This window comes from Leucopleurus acutus, assembly GCF_964270905.1.
Source record: "Leucopleurus acutus genome assembly, chromosome: 2".
Taxonomy (NCBI): Eukaryota; Metazoa; Chordata; class Mammalia; order Artiodactyla; family Delphinidae; genus Leucopleurus; species Leucopleurus acutus.
The window spans coordinates 181,379,240-181,401,479 of NC_139143.1; the positions used below are offsets into that span (position 1 = coordinate 181,379,240).

At 46.6% G+C, this 22,240-nt stretch overlaps 2 protein-coding genes across 2 annotated transcripts in view; one reads left to right on the top strand and one right to left on the bottom strand.

Moving 5' to 3' along the window:
- Positions 1 to 781: 781 nt before the first annotated feature.
- SRARP (steroid receptor associated and regulated protein) lies at positions 782 to 2,608 on the bottom strand (the record flags this gene model as incomplete). Its single annotated transcript, XM_082860047.1, has 2 exons — positions 782 to 1,212; positions 2,515 to 2,608. 2 exons carry the CDS (start codon positions 2,606 to 2,608, stop codon positions 782 to 784), a joined length of 525 nt encoding a protein of 174 aa, XP_082716173.1.
- A 6,530-nt stretch (positions 2,609 to 9,138) lies between these two features.
- ZBTB17 (zinc finger and BTB domain containing 17) overlaps positions 9,139 to 22,240 on the top strand; it is a 30,556-nt gene continuing 17,454 nt past the window's right edge. Inside the window, exons 1-2 of the mRNA XM_082833007.1 lie at positions 9,139 to 9,221; positions 11,374 to 11,460. The gene's annotated coding sequence lies outside the window, so the exon portion shown is untranslated. The remainder of the gene's footprint in view (positions 9,222 to 11,373; positions 11,461 to 22,240) is intronic.

A 22,240-nucleotide genomic window follows, 5' to 3' on the forward strand; every position in this document is an offset into this window, starting at 1 on the left:
ATTCCCTTTCTGAGCACTTCTGCCCCCTCTTGAGAAGCCAGTTCCCCTTACTTCCCATCCCACCTGGGCCCTTGATTCTCCCATCCTGAGTCCTGTGCCCTCCGGGTGATCCCTAGTGACCTACACACTTGCACGTGAGCTGACAGCAGGCAATGTGCTACCCCTGCCCATTGTGCTGGGAGGTTCTGACTCCTGCTCTGGGATGAGATGCCAACCAGGTGACCCTATGGAGTATGGTTTGCAGTGCTGGCCCCTTCTTATCTTTTAGATCATACTTTGTCACCCACTCAGAGAGGCCTTTCCCAATCCGTGTATCAGAAAAGCTCTTTGCCCTATCATTTTCCATCCCAGCCCCCTGTTTCAGTTTCTACACAGCACTCATGACACTGTTCAAAATCATCTTTATTAGGTTGTTTAACCTTTCTTCCCCACCCCCAAGAGTACAAGCTCCAAGAAAGCTGTAGTATCTTCTTTAGCACTTTGCAGGGCCTGGCATGTGGGAGATGCTCCTTCAGAATTTGCTGTGTTAGTGAATGAGTCTCTTTCTAGGTGGCGTTGCCTTATCTTGCTTCCGCTGAAAGGTGAACAAAGATGCAGAGGATGGAGAAGTAGGATACTCGTGGCTGTTTCAGATGTCCTTTAGGGATCTAATGCTCCTTCCCTGGCTCAGGCACAAAAGACTTCTTGGCTGGGGAAGAGGGAGTGAACCCTGGGAACTGCATCTGCTGAACTCTGGAGCGTGGGTTGCCAGCCCTCTCCTCCCTTGGCCAGACTCTTCCAGTTAATCAGCCTGCGCACAGACACAGGAGGAGAGGGCTTTGAGCGAGACGATGACCGTTCCCCAAGCTGAAGACCTCGAGGACACAGTCTTCGCAGGGCCCCCCTTGGCTTCAGGAGCCCCCTGGAGGCAGAGTGGGCTGGCTGGGGAGGAATCTGGGGCCGTAGTCTCTCTGCAGGGTGGCAGGGGTCCCCTGGTCTGGGCAAGGCCTCCCCCACCTAGGGGAGCCTCCTGATTTATATGGGGGGGCCGGTTTTCCCCACATAACAAGATGTAAGTCTTCATTGGAGGGATGACAGGTCCTAAGTTGGGACTAGGGACACGGGGTGGCCCTGGGAGTGCTGCCAGGGAGATGTGTTTCCCACGAGTACAGTCGATAACAAAAGTTAAGTGAGCTTTGGGGATGGCCTTCTGATGGCGGGCCGGCTTTCCACCTAGAAGGAAGGAAAAGACCAAAGATTTGTGCTAGCACTGAAAGGGATATGGTTCCATTAATTCACGTGTTCATTCACTTGTTCATTCATTCAACAGGGATTTTTTTAAATTTAATTTTTATTTTATATTGGAGTGTAGTTGATTTACCATGTTGTGTTCGTTTCAGGTGTACTGCACAGTGATTCAGTTATACATATACACACATACATTCTTTTTCGGATTCTTTTCCCGTATAGGTTATTACAGAATACTGAGTAGAGTTAACAGGGATTTAACTGCGTGTTAGTTGACGCACAAAGATGGGAAGACAGCGGGGCCTAAGAGCGTGGATTTCAGCACCGGGGAGACCTGAGTTTAAGCCTGGCTTCCCCCTATCAGCTCTGTGCCTTCCAGGAACATGGAGGCCACTGCATCAGAGCCTCTCAACCCCGCTGTGCCCACGAGCTGCCTAAGCATCTTGTGAACATGCAGATTCTGGTACAGCGAGCGGGTCTGGAGTGGAGCCTGAGGGTCTGCGTTTCTAACAAGCTCCCAGGGAATGCCGGTACTGCTGGTCCACGGGCCGCACTGTAGTGAGGAGTAAGAGGAGACCCCCAGCCGCCTTCTACAGGTGAGGAAACTCAGGCTCAGCTTGTACAGATGTTGGTGGTCCTCAGGGAACATCATGCTGTTCTTCCTTCCCCACCCATAATCTTGTCCATCGGTCCCCTCTGCCCTGGAGATCCCTGCTCTGTCCACCCCGCCAAACGGGGAGAAGCCAAGAACCAGTCAATCGATTTATCGGTGAAGCGAGGCCAGAGCAGGTCTCTCTGAACCCAAAGGCTGTGCTCTTAGAAAAGTAACATTTCAAGTTACCCAAATAATAAACAAATCCATCCTCTTCACTACGTGCTCTTCACTACGGCACAGGCTTCAGAAGGAAGCTTCTGTGCTGGTAGGTTAGTTAACACAGGAAATACAGTCGATCCTTGAACAACATGGGTTTGAACTGCAGGTCCACTTATATGCAGATTTTTTTCAATAAATACCAATTACTACACAATCCGTAGTAGCTGAATCTGTGGATGTGGAACCTCAGATACGAAGGGCTGATTGTAGTTATAGGCGGATTTTCTACTGCGTGGAGGGTCAGCGCCCTTAACCCCCAAGTTGTTCAAGGTTCAACTGTAACTGAAGCCCACCCATGGCTTGAGAATCCTGGCGGCCCCAGAGGGGAGGGTGTCTGCCCTCTGCTGCCAGCACCCCCCAGCCTGCCCAGCCCCCTCAGCTTCAGGGCTGAGGCACCCTCTGCCACCTCTTACCTGAGCTAGTCTCCAAGCCCGTCTCCAGGCCCGTGACTTTGGGGCAGGCTCTCAGGTCTCTGGGGTCTTCTGTTGGGACTGTTATTGATTCCATAGCGCCTGGCTTAGCACTGGCAGAGGGAGCCGTTGTCAGCAGCCTTTTCCAGGATGCAGCTCCCACCCGAGGACCAAACATTTTATATTTACCAGCTCCGGATCCGCTGAGTGAATTCCACCACGAGCCACAGGAACTGGCTTGGAGGAGTTGGGGGATTGCTTTGATCAACGGGGTTATGTCAACAGGGTTGCTGTCGGGTCACTGGGAGGTAGGCCTTCTACCAAACATGCTGTTTCCTCCAACTCCAGCTGCTTCCTCACTTGAGACAAGCCTTGGAAACTTCTCATCTAGGCCTCAGTTTCCCAAACCTCAGTCATTCTCTGGCTGCATTCCCAGTTTTTAGTTGTTTTTAGTTTTGCTTCTTTCCTACCTAAGAACTATATGGAATACTGCTGACAATATGTCCACGTCTTAGTCGGTTCAAGCAGTAATAGACTAGGGGAGTTAAACCACAAACGTTTGTTTCTCACAGTTCTGGATGCTGGGAAGTCTGAGATCAAGGCGCCTATAGATTTTAGTGTTTGGTAAGGACCTGCCTACTGGTTCATAGATGGCTATCTTTCCACTGTGTCTTCACCTCACAGAAAGTGCAAGAAAGCTCTCTGGGGTCCCTTTTACAAGGGCACTAACCCCATCATGAGGGCTCCACCTTACCCAGGGTCAGTATCCTGTTTTTCTCCATCCTGAATCCCTTCAGGTTGCACTGTTGGGGTGGCTTCATTGGCTGGTGGCCTGATGGCTGCAACATCCTTTGTTTACTGTTATGGCAGGTGACATTCTTTGTCCACAAGAGGAAACTTGGTATGGCTTCATTAAACAGAAACAGTAGTACTACTATAAATAAGTAACTATGTATTGTAGAAGATGGTACCCCAAAGATGTCCATGCCTTAATCCCCAGAACCTGTGAAAAATGTTACCTTACACAGCAAAAGCGTCTTTGCAGGTGTGATTAAGGGTATTCCAATTCTGACACCAGTTCTGATGTGTTTTGTTTTGTTTTGTTCCACATTACCAACCAATTAATTCATTTCTGATATTACCTACCTGGAGATAGCTTCACATCTCACAGGCTAAGAGTTCAGTCCTACAAGACTGCCCGTCACAGACATCAATCACAAGTCCTGGTTTGTCACCTGTGCTTCTGACCTACAGATGGGAGGGTCCCACAATGCACTCCTTGGATTCGATTAGTTTGCTAGAGCTGATCACAGAACTCAGAGAAACATTTTACTTACTAGATTACTAGTTTGTTATAAAAGAATATAACTGGGCTTCCCTGGTGGCGCAGTGGTTGAGAGTCCGCCTGCCGATGCAGGGGACGCGGGTTCGTGCCCCGGTCCGGGAAGATCCCACATGCCGCGGAGCGGCTGGGCCCGTGAGCCTGGCCGCTGAGCCTGCGCGTCCGGAGCCTGTGCTCCGCAACGGGAGAGGCCACAACAGTGAGAGGCCCGCATACCACCAAAAAAAAAAAAAAAAAAGAATATAACTCAGGAAGAGATGCACAGGCGAGGTATGTGTGGAGGGCTAGGAGCTTCCACACTGTCTGAGAGCGCCACTTTTCCCCAGTCTCCACGTGTTCACCAACCCAGAAGCTCTCCAAACCCTGTTCTTTGGGGTTTTAATGGAGGTTCGTTACATAGGCACGACTGATCAAATCACTGGCCTTTGGTGGCCATCAATCTCCAGCCCCGCTCACATCACAGAGGTCAGTGGGTCGGTGGAACTGACAGTTCCAACCCTCTAATCATGTGTTTGGTTCTCCTGCCCACATTCTATGGTGACACAGGGGCTTTCCAAAAGTCGCCTCATTTACATAACAAAAGACACCCTTTTCACTCTTCTGACTTGGGAAATTTCAAGGCTGTTAGGAGCTCTGTGCCAGGAACCAGAAGACCAAATATATATTTATTTAAATATATATATTTATCAGAGGTGTGGACTTTGAGATAGGGATATTGATCTGGATTATCTGAGTGAGTTCAATCTAATCACACTAGTCCTTATAATTGGAGACCTTCTCCTGCCTGGGTTAGAAAGAGATGTGACAGGGACTTCCCTCGTGGCGCGGTGGTTAAGAATCTGCCTGCCAATGCAGGGGACACGAGTTCGACCCCTGGTCCAGGAAGATCCCACATGCCGCGGAGCAACTAAGCCTGTGGGCCACAACTACTGAGCCTGTGCTCTAGAGCCCGTGCTCAACAAGAGAAGCCACCACAATGAGAAGCCCACGCACCGCAACGAAGAGTAGCCCCCACTCGCCGCAACTAGAGAAGGCCCGCACACAGCAACAAAGACCCAACGCAGCCAAAAACAAATACGTTAAATAAATTTTTTAAAAAAAGAAAGGAAGGATAGGGACTTCCTTGGCGGTCCAGTGGTTAAGACTCCGCACTCCCATTGCAGGGTGCACGGGTTCCATCCCTGGTCAGTGGGGAGAACTAAGATCCACATGCCTCACAGTGCAGCCAAAAAAAAAGAAAGAGGGGCTTCCCTGGTGGCACAGTGATTGAGAATCTGCCTGCTAATGCAGGTGACACGGGTTCGAGTCCTGGCCTGGGAGGATCCCACATGCCGCAGAGCAACTAGTCCCGTGAGCCACAACTACTGAGCCTGCGCGTCTGGAGCCTGTGCTCCGCAACAAGAGAGGCCGCGATAGTGAGAGGCCTGCGCACCGCAATGAAGAGTGGCCCCCGCTTGCCACAACTAGAGAAAGCCCTCGCACAGAAACAAAGACCCAACACAGCAAAAATAAATTAATTAATTAATAAACTCCTACCCCCAATATCTTAAAAAAAAAAAAAGAAAGAAAGGAAGGATATCCTAAGTACACTTAGCAAAAGTTAACTGTTGAATCTGGGTAATAGGGGTATAGAAAATATTTCATTACTTTCACTACGCTTGTGTACTTTAACAAAGTTTTCAAAATGAAAAGGAATTTAAAAGTGTATGTCAAGGATGTGTGCCGAGGATGTCTGTGAAGAGTAAAGGAAACCATTACATGAAAAGTGAGCAGAGAAAAAAAAAGTAGCATTTATAAATTAATACACTGTTATATAATTCATGATTTTTAAGCTGTTTATAATCAAAATGATAAACTAAATTGTATAAATAGACATTTGTCAGTTTATCTACAGTGCTTCAAGTTTATATCCACAAGCTGGCCAACCAGTTAAAAAAAATCTCCTTATTGGGAAAATGCAAGGTAGCCCATGTGTAAATAGTGACTGAGCTTTGAGAAGACTTTAGGGTAGGGGGTGGATGAGGTTTAGGCCGGAGACTTTGGAGATGGTGACGGGACCTGTGTCTCACTCTGGGGGCTAAGGGGAAGAGGGGGTTAGAGGGGGAGGAGCTCAGGGTGAGGGGGCCAGTTAGTAATACACTGGAGGAATGGCCCCTAGTGAGAAACCAGGAAAGTCAGTCCTTCACTCATTCAATCAACACATGTATACTTACTCCCATGTATACAACCACCCTGCCCAAATTTTTGCACTTCTTCCTCTCTATTACTCTAAAGAGTTTCCGTCACCTCACCGTCATTTAATGAAGACCACTATGGGGTCCAGATTTTATTCAACCAACTGTGCTGTTAGAACCATTCTCAGCTGGAACATTAAAACACCCAAATCTCTGTAATGTGCATTTGTATCGAGACATTCTGCCAAGTCTAATGTAATCTCCCTTCCTCCCGGACCTAGCACCTTTAGAATCCAGTTAGACCTTTAGAATCCAGTTACACCTATATTCCCCAGCTCATTTATTAGTTAAGGTGCTCTCTCTCTCTCTTTCTTTCTCTTCCTCCTTCCCTCCCTCCTTCCTTCTTTTCCTTCCACCCCCCTTCCCTTCCCTTCCTTTCCTTCTTTCTTTCTTGTGTGTAAACCATCTCCATAGTCAGACTCTATGCTTGTTCCCTGGGGCATTTTGGAATTAGACTCTCTTTATAGATCTGGAGACAAATGAAGGATGGTGGAGTGGTCTCTGAAAGGAACCAGCATCTCCTTGCAAAATAACTTCCTACTATGAGGTTATTACATGCTCTCCAGGGAAAGCAGGACCAGCCCATTCCCTGGGAGGAGGGACTGCTTCTGTGGCACGAGAGTTTCACTGAATTCTGGATTTGGGGAGTCAGGGAACTCAGTCATCTGCATCCACCCAAACATCCCCATTTCGATTCCTAAGTGTCCCTTGTTCCCAGTCAATGCATCTGGCCCGTTGCAGTTATACTGCAATTATATTACAACTTACATTGCAATTATATTGGAGTTTAGCAACTCACAGGATCAGCTCCGTCCAATTTTTGACTGCATAAACCCTGTGGCTACAAGAGATGAGAAAACATATTTAGAGTAATCAGGAGTGGGCCCTGGTTCTCTGGCTCTGTCTTGAGCTGAGAATTTAAACCCTAAATATTTCTTTTTTGAAACTCTTCAGTGTAATTATAAACAGCCAGTTCACCCCACAGTCCTCGTGGTCCTCTCTCTCACCATAATGGTCAGTTGTAGCAACTGCTCCATCTACAGCCTTACCTTCATTGGGCACTTTCCTCTAGGCAACAATACTTATTGTGATGAATGGTAAGTTATGTAACTATTTTTTGCCTGCATGAAATAGACTAGATCTGCATCACCTTCAAACTTAATGCCCTGATTTCCATCTTTGAGCGTCAGTTTCCTGCAGAAATAGAAACCTTGCTGGACTTTCTCTTTAATTAAACTTTTTATTTTGAAATAATTGTAGGTTCACATGCAATTTTAAGAAACAATACAGAGCAATTCCATCCCCCTCTCCATCCTTTACCCAGTTTCCCCCAATGGTAACACCTTGCAAAACTGTAGTACAATATCACAACCAGGATATTTATATTGACATAGTCAAGGTACAGAACATTTCCATCAATGCAAAGATCCCTTACCTTGTTTCTAAGCTTATTTTAACTAGAAATGGATTTAATACAGAGAATTAAATGTTTATAAACTTACTGGAGGGGCTGAAAAAATGGTCTCTAGACTGGGCTTTTATTAATGGCTCCCAGAATACCATTGAACTCACCAGTTAGGAGCTATTACTTCTGCCACAATCAGGAAGATGGGGAATTGAGAGGCCACCACTGAGATTATTGCACTCAAGAACATATCACCACAGCAAGGGTCCATGGATCTAAATTTGGGACTAGAAGCTGGTTCCCAGGCACTAGAATGCTGAGTTCAGCTGGCAACATCTCACAGATGCTTCTGAACACTCATGAAGCTGGAGACTGGCCACAATGCACTGCTGCAACCCCCCACATTTGCATGACCTTTCTTGTCAGCAAAAATCAGCTAACATCAGCAGGCCAATGGCTACTCCCTCTCTTCCACCCTCCAAATCTTACCTACTGGCAGAACCATCTGTATCTGGGATTCTAACTGCTACTGAGTCTGGGAAATAAAATTTTAACTTTTTAAATTCTGGAAGGAATGGATGCCGAGTCTCAATTGACTACATCCAACACAGATGACTCAGAAGTAGATTTGCATGCTTAGTATTGGGAAGACAGGAGAGTTCCTATCAGATTTGCTATCATTTTCCTGTAAATGAAAGGGTGAAGTCAACTGCTGCTGAGTTTTTTAGTTTCTCTAGTTATTGTGAAGAGAGGAGCAGTCAATTGGCCAGACTGACATTTGCTGAAGTCCCTCTTAAGGCTGGCAGTCATGGATTTGTAGGGAACAGTCTGTCCCACTGGGTACTTTTTCCAATTGTGTTTGGCTGTTTAGGTGTCAGCAAAGGGAAAAGGAGCAGTTGGAGTCACCCAGGGCTGAAATTTTTACCAAATCCATGTGACAAAAAGACAAAGAGCAAAGGAGTTTTGGATTGTGACAAGAGTGTTTTTAAAATTATGGATCATGAAAAATAAATAGGGTCGGAAGTGAAGAAAGGAGAAAGCCAAGGAACTGTTTGGAAGTAGAAAAGTCAATGGCCTGAAGGTGCTGAAAAGTTGGAAAGAGGCCACAGAGTGGCTGGTCACGTCTGCAGGCAGACTTTTGTTTCCAGGCACCCTCATTCACATCCAGGCTAATCCTGGATCTCCTCTAAACAGGGAAGCGGGCAGTGGTTGGCTCAGAAAGTAGAAAAACATAATCGTGGTTCTGGAGCTTTGATGCCACAATTAGGTTCACATCTCTGCTTCATCACTTGCAAGATGCGTGACAGCTGGCAATACCCTGAGACTCCGTTTTCCCTTCTTCAAAAGGGAAACAAAAACATCGTATATTGGTGAGAGGACTTGAGATAATGTACATAAAGCGCTTAACACAGTGCCTGGCACACAGTAAGCGCTCAACACGTAGGAGCTGTTATTGTGATATTTGGAATAGAAAACCAAGAAACGGTTACAAGGCGAACAATTCTAAGTGTAGAAGTAACTGTTATTACAGTAGGCGCATGCGCCTGTCCACGAGCTACGGCTAGGGCGAACGCTGCGCATGCGCCGGAAGTTGCAGACGGGAAGCCAGCGAGGTCGGTTCCGCCCGACTCCAACATGGCGGCGCCCTTTGTCTGCTCTGAAGTGCTGTCCCCGGCCTCCTCGCTGCCGTGATGCACCTCCCTCTGCGGTGGGGTCCAGGACATGGCAGGTGAGGGTCAGCAAGCATCCGGGGCCGGAGGAGTCCCAGGAGTTGGGCGGAGGCGGCGCAGGATGGGGCGCGGCGGGACGCTGGGGACGGTTGTGTGGGGGAGGGGAGGGAAGTGGACTGAGAAGGGAACCCGGACTGAGGGGACCCCACAGGACAAGAGGGTGCGGGGCAAATGGGTGGCGGGCGCCGCCCGGCGAGCGGGCGGGGAGTGGGCGGGCGGACCGGACCCGCCGTCCCGGCGAGGGAGCGCGAGTCGCCTCCGGGCTGGGTGACACCCCAGCTGGTAGCATCTCCGCCCCCGCCGCCCGGCTGTCACCGCCCCTTGACCCCGCGCGCCGCAGCTGGTGGGCGTTCTGAGGCCGCGAGGTGGCGGGGTGCAGGCGTAGTTCTCTTTGGCCGGCGGGGCCCGACAGCACAAGCCTGTCAGGGCCTAGGAGGAGCTTGACGTGTAGGAGGCCGACACTGCCCCTGTATAAGATTATTTCATTCATTCGTTGGTTCCACAGACAGTGGTTCAGCTCTTGATAGGTTCTGGGGATAGAGAGAGTGATCCGGACTGGCATAGTGGTTAAAAAGTTTAAACTGTGGAGCCTGGCAGCCAGGTTTGAATCCCGACTCTGTGCTTGCCAACTGTGTCCTTCGTTAGTCTCTCGGTCCCTGTCACGGTTTCCTCATCCTTAAAGCAGAGTTGAGAATAAAATCTGCTTCCTAAGATGGTTATAAAGATTAAATGAGGTAATAGGTGTAAAGTACTGAGAACGCTTCCTGGCACAAAGTAAACGCTGTATGTGTTTGTTGCTGTTATCTTTCATATCCGCATCACCACCCAGAGCTCAGAGATTCATGTGGGAGACATACAGATACATAGGCAATTCTGATATGATGGAAGAAAAGCAGAAAAGTTCTTGCTCTGGAAACACTGAGTAGAGGCGCCTCACTCAGTCTAGGCGAATCCAGGGAGGCTTCTGTTCCCCAGGAAACTGAGACCTGAAGGATGCTTGGGGAGCACGGGCAGGAAAGAGGGAGAGTATTCTCAGTTGAAGATAGAGTTTGTGAGAAAGCTGGGAAGCCAGTGTAATAATTAAATGAAGTTCTCTGCCTAGAGACAGAGATTAGAGGTAAGACTAAAGAGGCAGTCTGGTCTGGTCCTAGGGGACCCTCCCCACTTTTCTTTTTTTTTTTTGGCCACCACGCGGCATGCGGGATCCTTAGTTCCCTGACCAGGGATCGAACCCATGCCCCCTGCAGTGGAGGCAGTAGAAGCCGGAGTCTTAACCACTGGACCACCAGGGAAGTCCCCTAGAGGGCCTTTTAAACTTAGCTGTGGACTTGAAATTTTAGGTTAATGGGACTCCATTTAAAAGTCAGATTTGTGGGCTAGAAAGATCACTCTAGTTAAAGAACGTATTAAAGGGAGTGGGCCCGGAGGCCAATTAAGAGGTTACTAGAACTATCAGGTGAGAAACGAGGGTGGACTTGAGTTAGATTAGAGGCAGAAGGTGGGGAGAGATGTTTTGGAGGTACACTTGGCCAAAGTTGGTGATTACTTAGATGAGGAGTTTAGAGGCAGGGAGGAGTCGGGTTGACTCCACATGTTTGGCTGGTGGCTGGTGGTGCGGCTCAGTGGGATAGGGGGCAGGATGGGGGGCAGGTCTGAGGAGGGAAGATAAATTTCGTTTTGAACATGTTGAAAGTAGGTGCCTGTAAAACGTCCAAGTGGAGCTGTCCAGTGGTGACCTAGCATCCAGCGAAGGTCACTAAAGTTGTGGGCAGGGATGTGTCACCTGGGTGAGGGTCTGGAATGAGAAGCACGGTGTCTGGGACATCCCGGAGGAATGCTAACGCTGTAATCATACTTGGACACAGCCTCATTGCTTTTGCTTGTCGACGTCGTGTTATGTCTTTCGGTCAGCAGGCGTTCCTGAGTGTAGGGAATGGCACTGGCTTTATTGATCTTTGTGTCTCAGGTGCCCAGCACAGGGGCTGGCGTGCAGCAGGCCAGTAACAATCCAATTTAACGCCTACTGAACGCTTTGTGCCAGGCTCTGCTCAGTGCTCAGCATTTGCCTGTGTTCGGTGGATGAAAGGGCAGCTCTTGGGAGCAGGTACCCTGCAGTTTCTCATCAGTTTTTCCACTTGGTCTTCGATTCAGGTAATGAGCTGGAGGAGGAGCGCCAAGCTGGAGTTGCCCCAGACAAACTGTCAGAACAGAGTAGCCTGGGCTACTTGGAAATCTGAGGTATGTCTGTAATACTCAAAGATGAAACAAACCAGGAGGTCAGTTTGTTTGTCCTTCTTCTCTAGGCTCAAAGTGATTCAAATCACCCTTTTAAGATAGCTTTTTCTTTAAAATTATACAGTAATGACAAAATCCTAGTTAGTTTGGTTGGGAGAATGTTGATAACATTATTGTTGTTTTACTAACAAAGATCATGCTAGGTTAATCCCTGGGCAATGTTCACACCTTGTTTTAAGTAAGTACAAACCAAAATGCTCCAAAATACGGTGGCTGAAAGGAAATAGAAATTATTCCTCGCTCCTTCACAGACTGGAAGTAGGCAGTCCAGAGCTGGTCAGGGCAGCTCACTCTGTCCCATGAAGTTATCCAGACACAGGGCTTCATTGACCATGTGGCTCTCCTTGCTCAAACCCAGTCTTCCATCTCATGGACTAAGCTGGCTGCTCTAGCTCCTGCCATCACGGATGCACTCTGTCTGGCAGAGAGGGAAAGACAGAGTGGGGAGCACACGCTCATTCCTTTTAAGGTTCTAATGTTTAGAGATACATATTTTTGTACAGCGTGTCCCCAAACACAAGCATCTGGTGTACAACCAAAGGAGGAATCACGACTATTCCAGTGCTAGAGAGAAAGCTGGCTGACGGAACCTGCTGTGTCCCCAGTGTGACTAGATTGCTGGCTTTGGGGGTTGGGCCCAGCCCAAGGGAAGTCCACTGCACTGGTGAAAGAGGGTGGGGTGTGTTTCCCAGGCCTCTGGGTCTCCAAGGCAGGCTCCCCTGGCTTTGGGCAGTTTGTGTTGCTTGGGCCCAGGGAGTCCAGGCTTGTTTACTCATTCAGTGTTTTCTGTGCCTGACGTGTCAGACACTGCGCTGGGGGCTCGGGATGTGAAGATAAGTGAGACTGGATCCTGGGAGCAAGGAGCTCTTAGCCACATGGGTGATCACAGTACAACGCAAGGAACACCACAGATACCTGTTCAAAAGTGTGTGGTGTACAGAAGGAGGATGACTGACGTTGGAAGGCTGTACTGAGGTGGTGAAGATTCAGAGTACATAACATGTTTTGGATTGATAACTATAAAGGTCCCCTCAGATAGAGGCGGCAAGGACTCTGGAGTTGGGTGTGAATCCCTGCTTCCCTGGTTAGTGGCTCTCTGTCCTGAGGGTCAGTTACTTCATTCCTCTTCCTCAGTTTCCTCATCTGTAAAATAGGGATGACAATGTTTACTTCAGAGAACTGTTTTGAGAATTATGTGAGGTCAAGCAAGTAATTCACGGGATCTGCTGTGAACATGTCAGTTCCCTCCTGCTGCAAGGTGTGGGGTGGTTCGAAGCCAGAGAGACACGTTAGGATTGCGGTTGAAGAACACCCAGACCGATAGGGAAGCCAGGTTGCGGTCTGTCCCTCTCGAGGCAGGAATTATCCAGGTTGTACTCAGAGGATCAAGGACTGCCCTGTGCGCTCCCTGTTTTTCTCAGGAGTTCCACCAATGTTCTAATTAAAGTTGTCAACCTGGATTCTCAGAGACCATATTCTGAAAGCTCTGGTGAGGGGTCCTTTGGGAAGGAAAGGATTCCCTCTGCCTGGTTAACTCCTTCAAGCTCAAATGCTTCTGGGAAGCCTTCTCCCAGCCCTGCTCACCCTTGCACCCCCGCCCCAGCTGAGTTTGGAGCCCCTCCTCTGTGATTTCTTAGCATCCTGCAATGACCTTGCAGTACTTTTTTTTTTTTTTTTTTGACTGCGTTGGGTCTTTGTTGCTGTGTGCGGCCTCTCTCTAGTTGCCGCAAGTGGGGGCTACCCTTCATTGTGGTGCGTGGGCTTCTCATTGCGGTGGCTTCTCTTGTTGTGGAGCATGGGCTCTAGACATGCGACTTCAGTAGTTGTGGCGCGTGGGCTCAGTAGCTGTGGCTCGCGGGCTCTAGAGCGCAGCCTCAGTAGTTGTGGCGCACGGGGTTAGTTGCTCCGCAGCATGTGGGATCTTCTTGGACCAGGGCTCGAACCCATCTCCCCTGCATTGGCAGGCGGATTCTTAACCACTGCACCACCAGGGAAGCCCCTCGGAGTATATTCTTACCTCCAATGATGATCATAGGTTTTCTTGCCTGTCTCCCTGTGAGACCACCAGCAGCTCGTGGGCAGAGACAGGGTCTTATTTCTCCTGGTATTCCCACTGTGTAGGTTATTTCCTGGCACGCAGTTGGTGCTCAGTAAACATTGTTGGATGACTGGATGATCGGCCAGTGGGGCTGGAGAGACCTCCAGTGTGATGAGGGTTTGGCATACTATTAATGAAGAGAGGACAACCCAATGGTTTATTTGGTGTTTGGGTGTAATATGGGATGTGGACATGGTAAACTATGACCTAAACTATGAGAGTCTAGGTCAGAGATAGTTTCTCTGTCTTTCTTTTTCCAGTAGAGCAGGGTTTCTCAGCGTCGACATTATTGCCATTTGGGGCTTAGTGAGTCTTTGTCTTGGGGGCCGTCCTGTGCACAGGATGCAAGTAGCATCTCTGGCCTCTGTCCACAGATGCCAGTAGCCCCCACCTACCTCCAAGTATGGCAGCTGAAAATGTCTCCAGAGGAGGCTGTACGTCTCCTGGGGCAAAATTGCCCCCAGCTAAGAACCCCTGAGGTACAGGGTGCTGGTTAGAAGCATGAACTTCTAAGCCAAGCATACCTGAGCTGGTCCTTATACTTACTAGCTGTGTGCCTTTGGGCAAAGTACTTGACCTCTCTTAAGGCTCCACTTCCTCGGGTGTGAAGTGGAGATAATGATGACCTCACACTAACTTTATTGGGTGGAATTATTAATGAGGTAATGCATGTAAAATGCTTAGTCAAGTCCTTGACTCCATAATTGGTAACCAGCATTATTATGTGTTAGGAGAGGATGACCCTGTGAGGGTCAAGAAAGAAAGTGTGCAGAGTTGAGGAAGAAAAAAATGTTTAGGACAGGAATACATGCATGAGGTCCAAAAATCAGAAGGTTCTAACAAAAGTACTGGGGAAAGTAAGTCACCCTCCCACACCTGACCCGGTTCCCCTCGCAGATAACTATTAACAGCGTTTGTGTGTCATGCCCGGGCTCTCCTGTGCATATATATGTCTGTATGTATATATAAGGAAGACCATTTTTAAGTGCCAAATGGCTTGGTTTCGTTGCACATATACTGAACCTTCCATTTAGAACGCTGAAAGGGCAGCCTCTGTGGGCAGAGCTTCAGTTTTAACAGTTTGCCACAGAAAGAGAGCAGGTGGCCCACTCTCTACCGTCCTGGAATTCCCCCAAGATGGCGCCGCGTGGGTGGCACGGAGGTACTCAGACATGGTGTCTGTCAGGGTAACAGACACCACAAAAGGGAGGGACCCCAACCTTAGAGGAAATGAAAAACTCCCAGTACCTTTTGTGCACAAAGCATATTGTCCTGGAGACCATAATCTACCTCTTTTGCTGGCCACATTTTTAAATGATTGAAATCATAGAGGTCACAAAGAGTAGGCATTTTAGCACCGAGTGCTTTCAGCATTTGCTGCAGATGTGTGTGTTGAGTGTCAGCATAGGTGCCTGGCACTCTCGGAGGTCCTCATGGGTGTCAGTAGCTCAACAGTCCAAGGACCAATTAAGGTTGACCTCAATAATGTAGTCACAGATACGTACAGAAAACCGGAGCACGGGCTCTTCCATTCAAACCTGCTTGTTATGAATTGGAGAGATCAGCCTTGAGCTTCAAAGGAAGGAAGCAAAGGGCATGGTTAGAATTGAGAGTTGTTCACTCATGTCTAAACCGCAGAATGCAGAGCCTCAGAGGTGGCAATTCCAGCCGAGAGTAGGGACCTAGCCCGAAGGGAGGCTTGGTGGGTTCATTGTTACATCAAAAACATACTCAGCTTCTGGTCTTAAAAGGTCTGGCAGCAGAACCTGTTCTCCTCACCCCACCCGCACTACTTCCTGTACTGGCCGATTAATCTAAGCAGTAATTTTCCTGTCCTGAATGGAAGGCTCCAGGGTTCAGTGGGAAGTTGCATCTCTCCAGCTTCGGCTTCGGAGCCAGGGTGGTGAAGCACTTCTCATTACTATAGTCTCAGGGCTGGGTGGGCCCCTGTCAGGGACTTTCCTGGTTTAGTGTAACTCAGTCAGCTGCCCAAGTTAATGCTTCAAATCATTGCTTAAAGTCAGAAGGAACATTGTTTACTTTTGTAAATTGTCTTATTAAATATTGAGTAGATACAAAAGAATACTGTACCGTATAAAGGAAAAGGATACCAGGAACACCCATGTACCCATCACCCAGTTTACAAAAAAGAATGTTACCGTTACCTTTGGAGTGCCCCTCCCTGATCCTGTCCCATTCCCACCCCCACCTAATCACTGAATTTGGCTTTTATCATTCTCTTGCTTTTCTATTTTTTACTTTTTTTTTTTTTTTTTGGCTGTGCCAAGCCTGCTTGTGGGATTTTAGTTCCCTGACCAGGGATTGAACCTGGGCCACAGCTGTGAAAGTTCTGCATCCTAACCACTGGACCGCCAGGGAATTCCCACCTCTAGCTTCTCTTTATAGTTTTACCGCATGTGTTTGTATTGCTAAGCAATGTATTGTTTAATTTTGCATGTTTTTGAACTAAATAAATCATTTCGTTATTTTTCAGTGATCTAAATTTTTTCCTTAACATATGTTCTTGAGATTAAGCCATGTTACATATAGGTGTATTTCATTTTCACTGATGAATTATGTTCCATTGTATGAGAACATACCCATTCTGTTGTTGATGGACATTTGACTTGTTTCCAGTATTTTGCTGAGACAGACAGTGATGCTGTGACCATTCCTGGGACACATGTGTACAGCCTCTCAGGGTACATCCCTGGGAGGAGGACTGGATCACAGGGTGCGTGCATCTTCAATTTGACCAAATAATACCAAATAGTTTCCAAAGTGGTTTCCGCAATTTACACTTCAACTGACAATTCTGTTTGCTTCGCATCCTCCAAACAATGATATCACATTAAAAAATTTTTACTAACCTGTTGGAAGGTCAGTGATACCTTATATGTTTTTTTCTTTTTTAATAAATTTATTTTGTTTATTTATTTTTGGCTGCATTGGGTCTTCGTTGCTGCACGCGGGCTTTCTCTAGTTGCGGTGAGCGGGGACTAGTCTTCCTCGTGGTGTGTGGGCTTCTCATTGCGGTGGCTTCTCTTGTTGCGGAGCACGGGCTCTAGGCGCCCGGGCTTCAGTAGTTGTGGTGCACAGGCTTAGTTGCCCCGCGGCATGTGGGATCTTCCCAGACCAGGGATCGAACCTGTGTCCCCTGCGTTGGCAGGTGGATTCTTAACCACTGCTCCATGAGGGAAGCCCCCTCGTGGTTTTGATTTGCATTTTCATGATTATTAGTGTGTTGAGCATCTTTTCATGCATTAATGGATCATTCAGGTTTCAGCTTCTCTGAAACAACTGCTTAAATCTTTTGCTTATTTTTTTTATTGAATTGTTTGTCTTTTTATTTATATGTAGACTTTTTTTCTTGTTTTTTGTTTTGATACTAATCCTTTGTCAGTTAGTTGTGTTGTAATTATCCACTTCCAGTTTGTGGCTTGTCTTGTCACTCTAGCTTTTTTTTTTAATGAAAAGAAATTCTTTTTTTTTAAAAATTAATTATTTATTTGGCTGCGTTGGGTCTTTGTTGTGTTGTGTGGGCTTCTCATTGTGGTGGCTTCTCTTGTTGTGGAGCACAGGCTCTAGGCGCGCGGGCTTCAGTAGTTGTGGCACGCAGGCTCAGTAGTTGTGGCTCACGGGCTTAGCTGCTCTGCGGCATGTGGGATCCTCCTGGACCAGGGCACAAACCTGTGTCCCCTGTATTGGCAGGCAGATTCTTAACCACTGCACCACCAGAGAAGTCCCCAATGAACAGAAATTCTTAATTTTAGTGTTATTTATCAATTTTTTAATAGCACTTTTTGTTTCTTTTTAAAAGTTCCTACTTCAAGTTTATAAAGGTATTCCCCCATATATTGTCTTCCAAACATTTTATGATTTTGCCTTTTACATTAAGTTCTTTAGTCTGTTTATAATTATTTTTGTGTATGGTGTGAGATAAGGAGCTAATTTCTTTGTCCTTTTTTTTTTAAATAAGCACATCAGATTGTCCCAGTACTATTTATTGAAAGAATATATCCCTTTCTTGTGGGTCTTTAATGTCACCAGTAACCATTATCATACATCAGGTGTCCACAAATATATGGGTCTATTTCTGGCCTCTTTACCATCTATTCTCTATCTGTGTACCAGTATCACACTCTAAGTTTTCATATAATAATTCTTGGTATCTGGTAAGGCTTTGGCCCTTTGCTTTTCCATCTTCATTTTAGATTGTGCTTATCAAATTCATAGAAATTGTTGGAGTCTTTTATTAGAATTGCTTTGAATTTTATTAGAATTGAACTTATTACATATCAATTTGGGTAGAGTTGACATTTTTATGATATTGATCTTCTGATCCACGAATATGATATATCTCTCAATTTACATAACTTAGCAAATTCTAACTTTAGTCAGTGTTTTTACACTTTACTCTCAAGCAGTTAGGACCTTAATTCACTTTAATTCCTAACACTCCCTCCTCAACTTTTATTCTATAGGTGTGTGTGTTCTTTTTCAATTTTAGAAGATGTCATTTGTTCAGTATTTGTTTAGATTTACTTATTTCTTACTACTTTAGTTGGTTCTCACTCCTTCGTGCATTTAATACTTTCATTCTGGGATCACTTTTTAGCTACCTGAAGTGTACCTTTTATAATGTGTGAATTTGGGCTGTAGTCCATTTGGGGGCCATCTAACGGTTACAGAGTCTCCCAGGGAGAATTTTTTTTTCTGGGGTTTTTTTTTTTTTTGCGGTACGCGGGCCTCTCGCCGTTCTGGCCTCTCCCGTCGCGGAGCACAGGCTCCGGACGCGCAGGCCCAGCGGCCACTGCTCACGGGACCAGCCGCTCCGCGGCACGTGGGATCCTCCCGGACCGGGGCACGAACCCGCGTCCCCTGCATCGGCAGGGGGACTCCCAACCACTGCGCCACCAGGGAAGCCCAGGGAGAATTTTATACCCTTCCATTTGGTGCCAAGATTTCATATAGGCTTTTTCTGTGCCATCTTCTTTCCACTAAGGTATAACCCTTTGGGGCCAGCTTTATTCTGGAGGGCCCTCCCGAGAGACCTCCCTTCTTGGCGGCAGGGGGAGAACTCGAGCTCGCTCAGTTCTGCAAATGCCCTCGCTGCCCACCCTTATAGCTCCACTTGCTCTCTGGATTCCAGACTTTGCTTAAGTTTGTTTCATCTGTCAGTATTCCTTACTGACTTGCCAGTTCTTCGATGCATTTTAAGAGATGTCAAACAATTTTTCTTCAGTATTTGTAGCCGTTTGTAATGCGAGCCAGCCAGCGTACCTGGTGTGCCATGCTTCCAGAAATTAAGATGCTTCAGAGTTTCAATTTTGTGTTTCATTTGGCAGCAACAAACTCTGCAGGTTAGAACTAAGACTTAGTAATGTTCACTTCTGAGTTTTTTTTATAACATGTTTTGTGACACTGATTAGTATAAGGAAAGGGAGTTGGTAAGTGCCAATTAATGACAGAGAATTTGCCCTTTTGGGATAGACTAAGGACCTGGTGAACCCAGAATTCCGTGTCTGTCCACAGAAGTTTTGTCCTTGTTTAAAGTGAAAAGAGGACAGCTTGTAAAGTGTGGTGGACTTTGGCCTTGAATCTGGGCATGTCGTTGAGACCTGGGTCGGATGACAACTCCTCTAAGCCTCATTTTGCTCATCTGCACAATGGGGGTGATCATATTAATACCCTCCCAGAGGACTGTTCTGGGTATGGATGAGGTAGCATGTATATAGGAAACACTTTGCAGGCAGGTTGCCACGGCAGCTACTCCAGTTACTCCCTTAGTAGCCCCTGTTAGACGTGTGCTCTCCACCGGTCACTGCCCTTGGGAAACAGCAAGCCTACTATTTCTCTTGGCAGTAACCTCCCCTCAAGCGTTTAGCATGGTGGGACTTATTATTAGCAAGACTGTGTTTTCCCTAGATGCAGTCCCACAGTCCCACCCACAGTCCTTTACCAGGACTCACGATTTCCTTACAGCTGGGTAATACCCCATCAGGCTGGGAAATTGTAGCCTCTGCATGGGACTGTCTGATCAGTTACTTACATCCAAGCATTAATTTGCACCTAACCAGTGAATGTATTAAGAACTTACATCGGTAGTGACAGGTCTGACCCAGTGTACCGCCTTCTGCTTCTGCTCGCTGGGGACATACACTGACCTACAGTGGAAACTCAGTCTCTTCAGTCTTTACCAGTTTGAAACTGGAAGTGGTAACTTGTACTTATTCATATTCGATTATTAGTGAGGTTGAACGTCTTTTTTCTGTATCGAGTATATTGACCACTCATATTTCTTCTTTTGGGAATTGCCTGTTCATTTCTCTGACTCATTTTTCTGTTGGGAGATTTTTTCTTGTTGTTTAATTTTAATAACAGCTTTATTGAGACGGTCATATACCATACAATTCACCTATTTTAAGTGTACAATTCAATGGCTTTTAGTTTATTCACAGAGTTGTGCAGCCGTCACCACCAGAACATTTTCATTGTCCCCAAAAGGAGCCCACAGCCCATTAGCAGTCACTCCCCATTTACCTCTATGTCCCCCAGACCTAGGCAACCACTTTCTATCATTATGGATTTGCCTGTTCTGGGCACTTCATATAAGTGGAATCACACAACTTGTAGCCTTTTGTGGCTGGCTTCTTTCACGTAGCACAATATTTTCAAAGTTCGTTCAGGTTGTAGCACATATCAGTACTTTTCTTATTGTCAAATAATACTCTATTGTATGGATATACCACGTTTTATTTATCCATTCATTAGTTAATAGACATTTGGGCTGTTTTGACCTTTTGACTCTTATGAGTAACGCTGCTGTGAACACTTGTCTACAAGTTTTGTGTGGATGTACGTTTTCACTGTTGACTAATTTTAAGAGCCTTTTATATATCAGGACTATTAACCCTTATTTTCCATGTAGGCGGTAACATTTCCCCCAGTTTATATTTGCATTTGGGAAGTTGAAAAGATAAGGGTAGAAATGTGAATGAAACAGAACATTTAGGTTTCTGACCAGTCTTTCATACCCCTAAGAATTAAGTTTGCGCACCCTCACTTCCCCACCCTAGTCCCCATAAGCAGCCCCTTGGGGCTGGCCGGCTTCCTTACATGGCCATGCGGGTGCTCTCTCTGTCTCTCTTTCTCTGTGTCTCTGTCTCTCAGCCTGCCTGCCCTAGAACCAGGCAGCACTTAGGGTGGTTTCCAAGTTTCTCTCAGAAGCTCGCACTTCAAAATCGCTGGCTGAAAAACCGCCAGGGTTGCAAGTCATCCATTAAAAGGCCTCACACTGCTGCAGGTGGTGGGTGGGAGGGGCAGCAGGTCCGCAGCACTGTTTCTTCAAGGGCCAGCGCTGGGGCCTGAGCTGCTTCTAATCCTCCCAGGGCTGCTGTCCAAACACTCTCTTCTGGAGCGACACTCAGCATCTGGATTTGAGTAGCCTCACAGTTTTAAGAAATCCTTGGAAATTGAGACATTGAATTCTTGACCACTTTCTGTCCAGGCCTATCTTAAGGTTTTGAGGTCTCCTAGAACATTCCTCTAAAATATCCTCTTACACATTTCGTTTTGCCCAGTCAGGTTTTACAGAATATTAACTTTAGTTTAATCCTATTTGGAATAGTAAATGTACGACTTGATGTTGGCTTATATAGTTCATAGATGTTCGTATACAGTTTGTAGTTGATGTTCATGTCCTATATGTTCATATTCATAGTTCATGTTCATAGTTGGAAATCTTAAGATTTCCAATATAGGGAAAGTTTTAGATGAAAAAAAAACTCTGCTAAATGCTAGATAAATATCTCATTTTTATTGTCATTCACATGGTGTCTGTTATACTTCAAATGCATGCATTTGTAGTCTTATTAATGAAATCATTTACTCAGCATTTATTAAATCTTAACAGTAGAAGGGACCTTCACAGTTACTAATCGTAATGAGGAAACAAACCCAGAAAAAATCAGTCACATGAAAAGCATGTGCTACCTTGAAGTCCATATACGTCTACCTCCTAATAATTAGTATTCAACCTACTTTTTTCTTTTGCTTTGGATTCTTGATCTTAACTAATACCATGGGACAACTAATCCTTCCTTTGGGCTTGTTATAGTCTATCCTCTTCCTCAATGAAAGCCTCGTTGCTCCTCCAAAATCATCATGTTCTTTGTAGAAAGAAGTTAGCAGGACTTCCCTGGTGGCGCAGTGGTTAAGAATCCACCTGCCAGTGCAGGGGATACGGGTTCAGTCCCTGGTGCGGGAAGATCCCACATGCCACAGAGCAGCTAAGTCCGTGCGCCACAACTACTGAGCCTGCTCTCTAGAGCCCACGAGCCACAACTACTGAAGCCTGTGCGCCTGGAGCCCATGTTGCGCAACAAGAGAAGCCACGCGCAATGAGAAGCCCACGCACCACAACGAAGAGTAGCCCCTGCTCTCTGCAACTAAAGCCCACACACAGCAATGAAGACCCAACACAGCCATAAATAAATAAATAAATAACCTTTTAATTAAAAAAAAAGAAGGTAGCTTTTGCCTTCAAGTACAAAGCACCTCTGCCTAGCCTTATGGTTACGGTTGAGTGGAATAAGCATTGCAGTTTGCAGGGCCTTTTCCTGA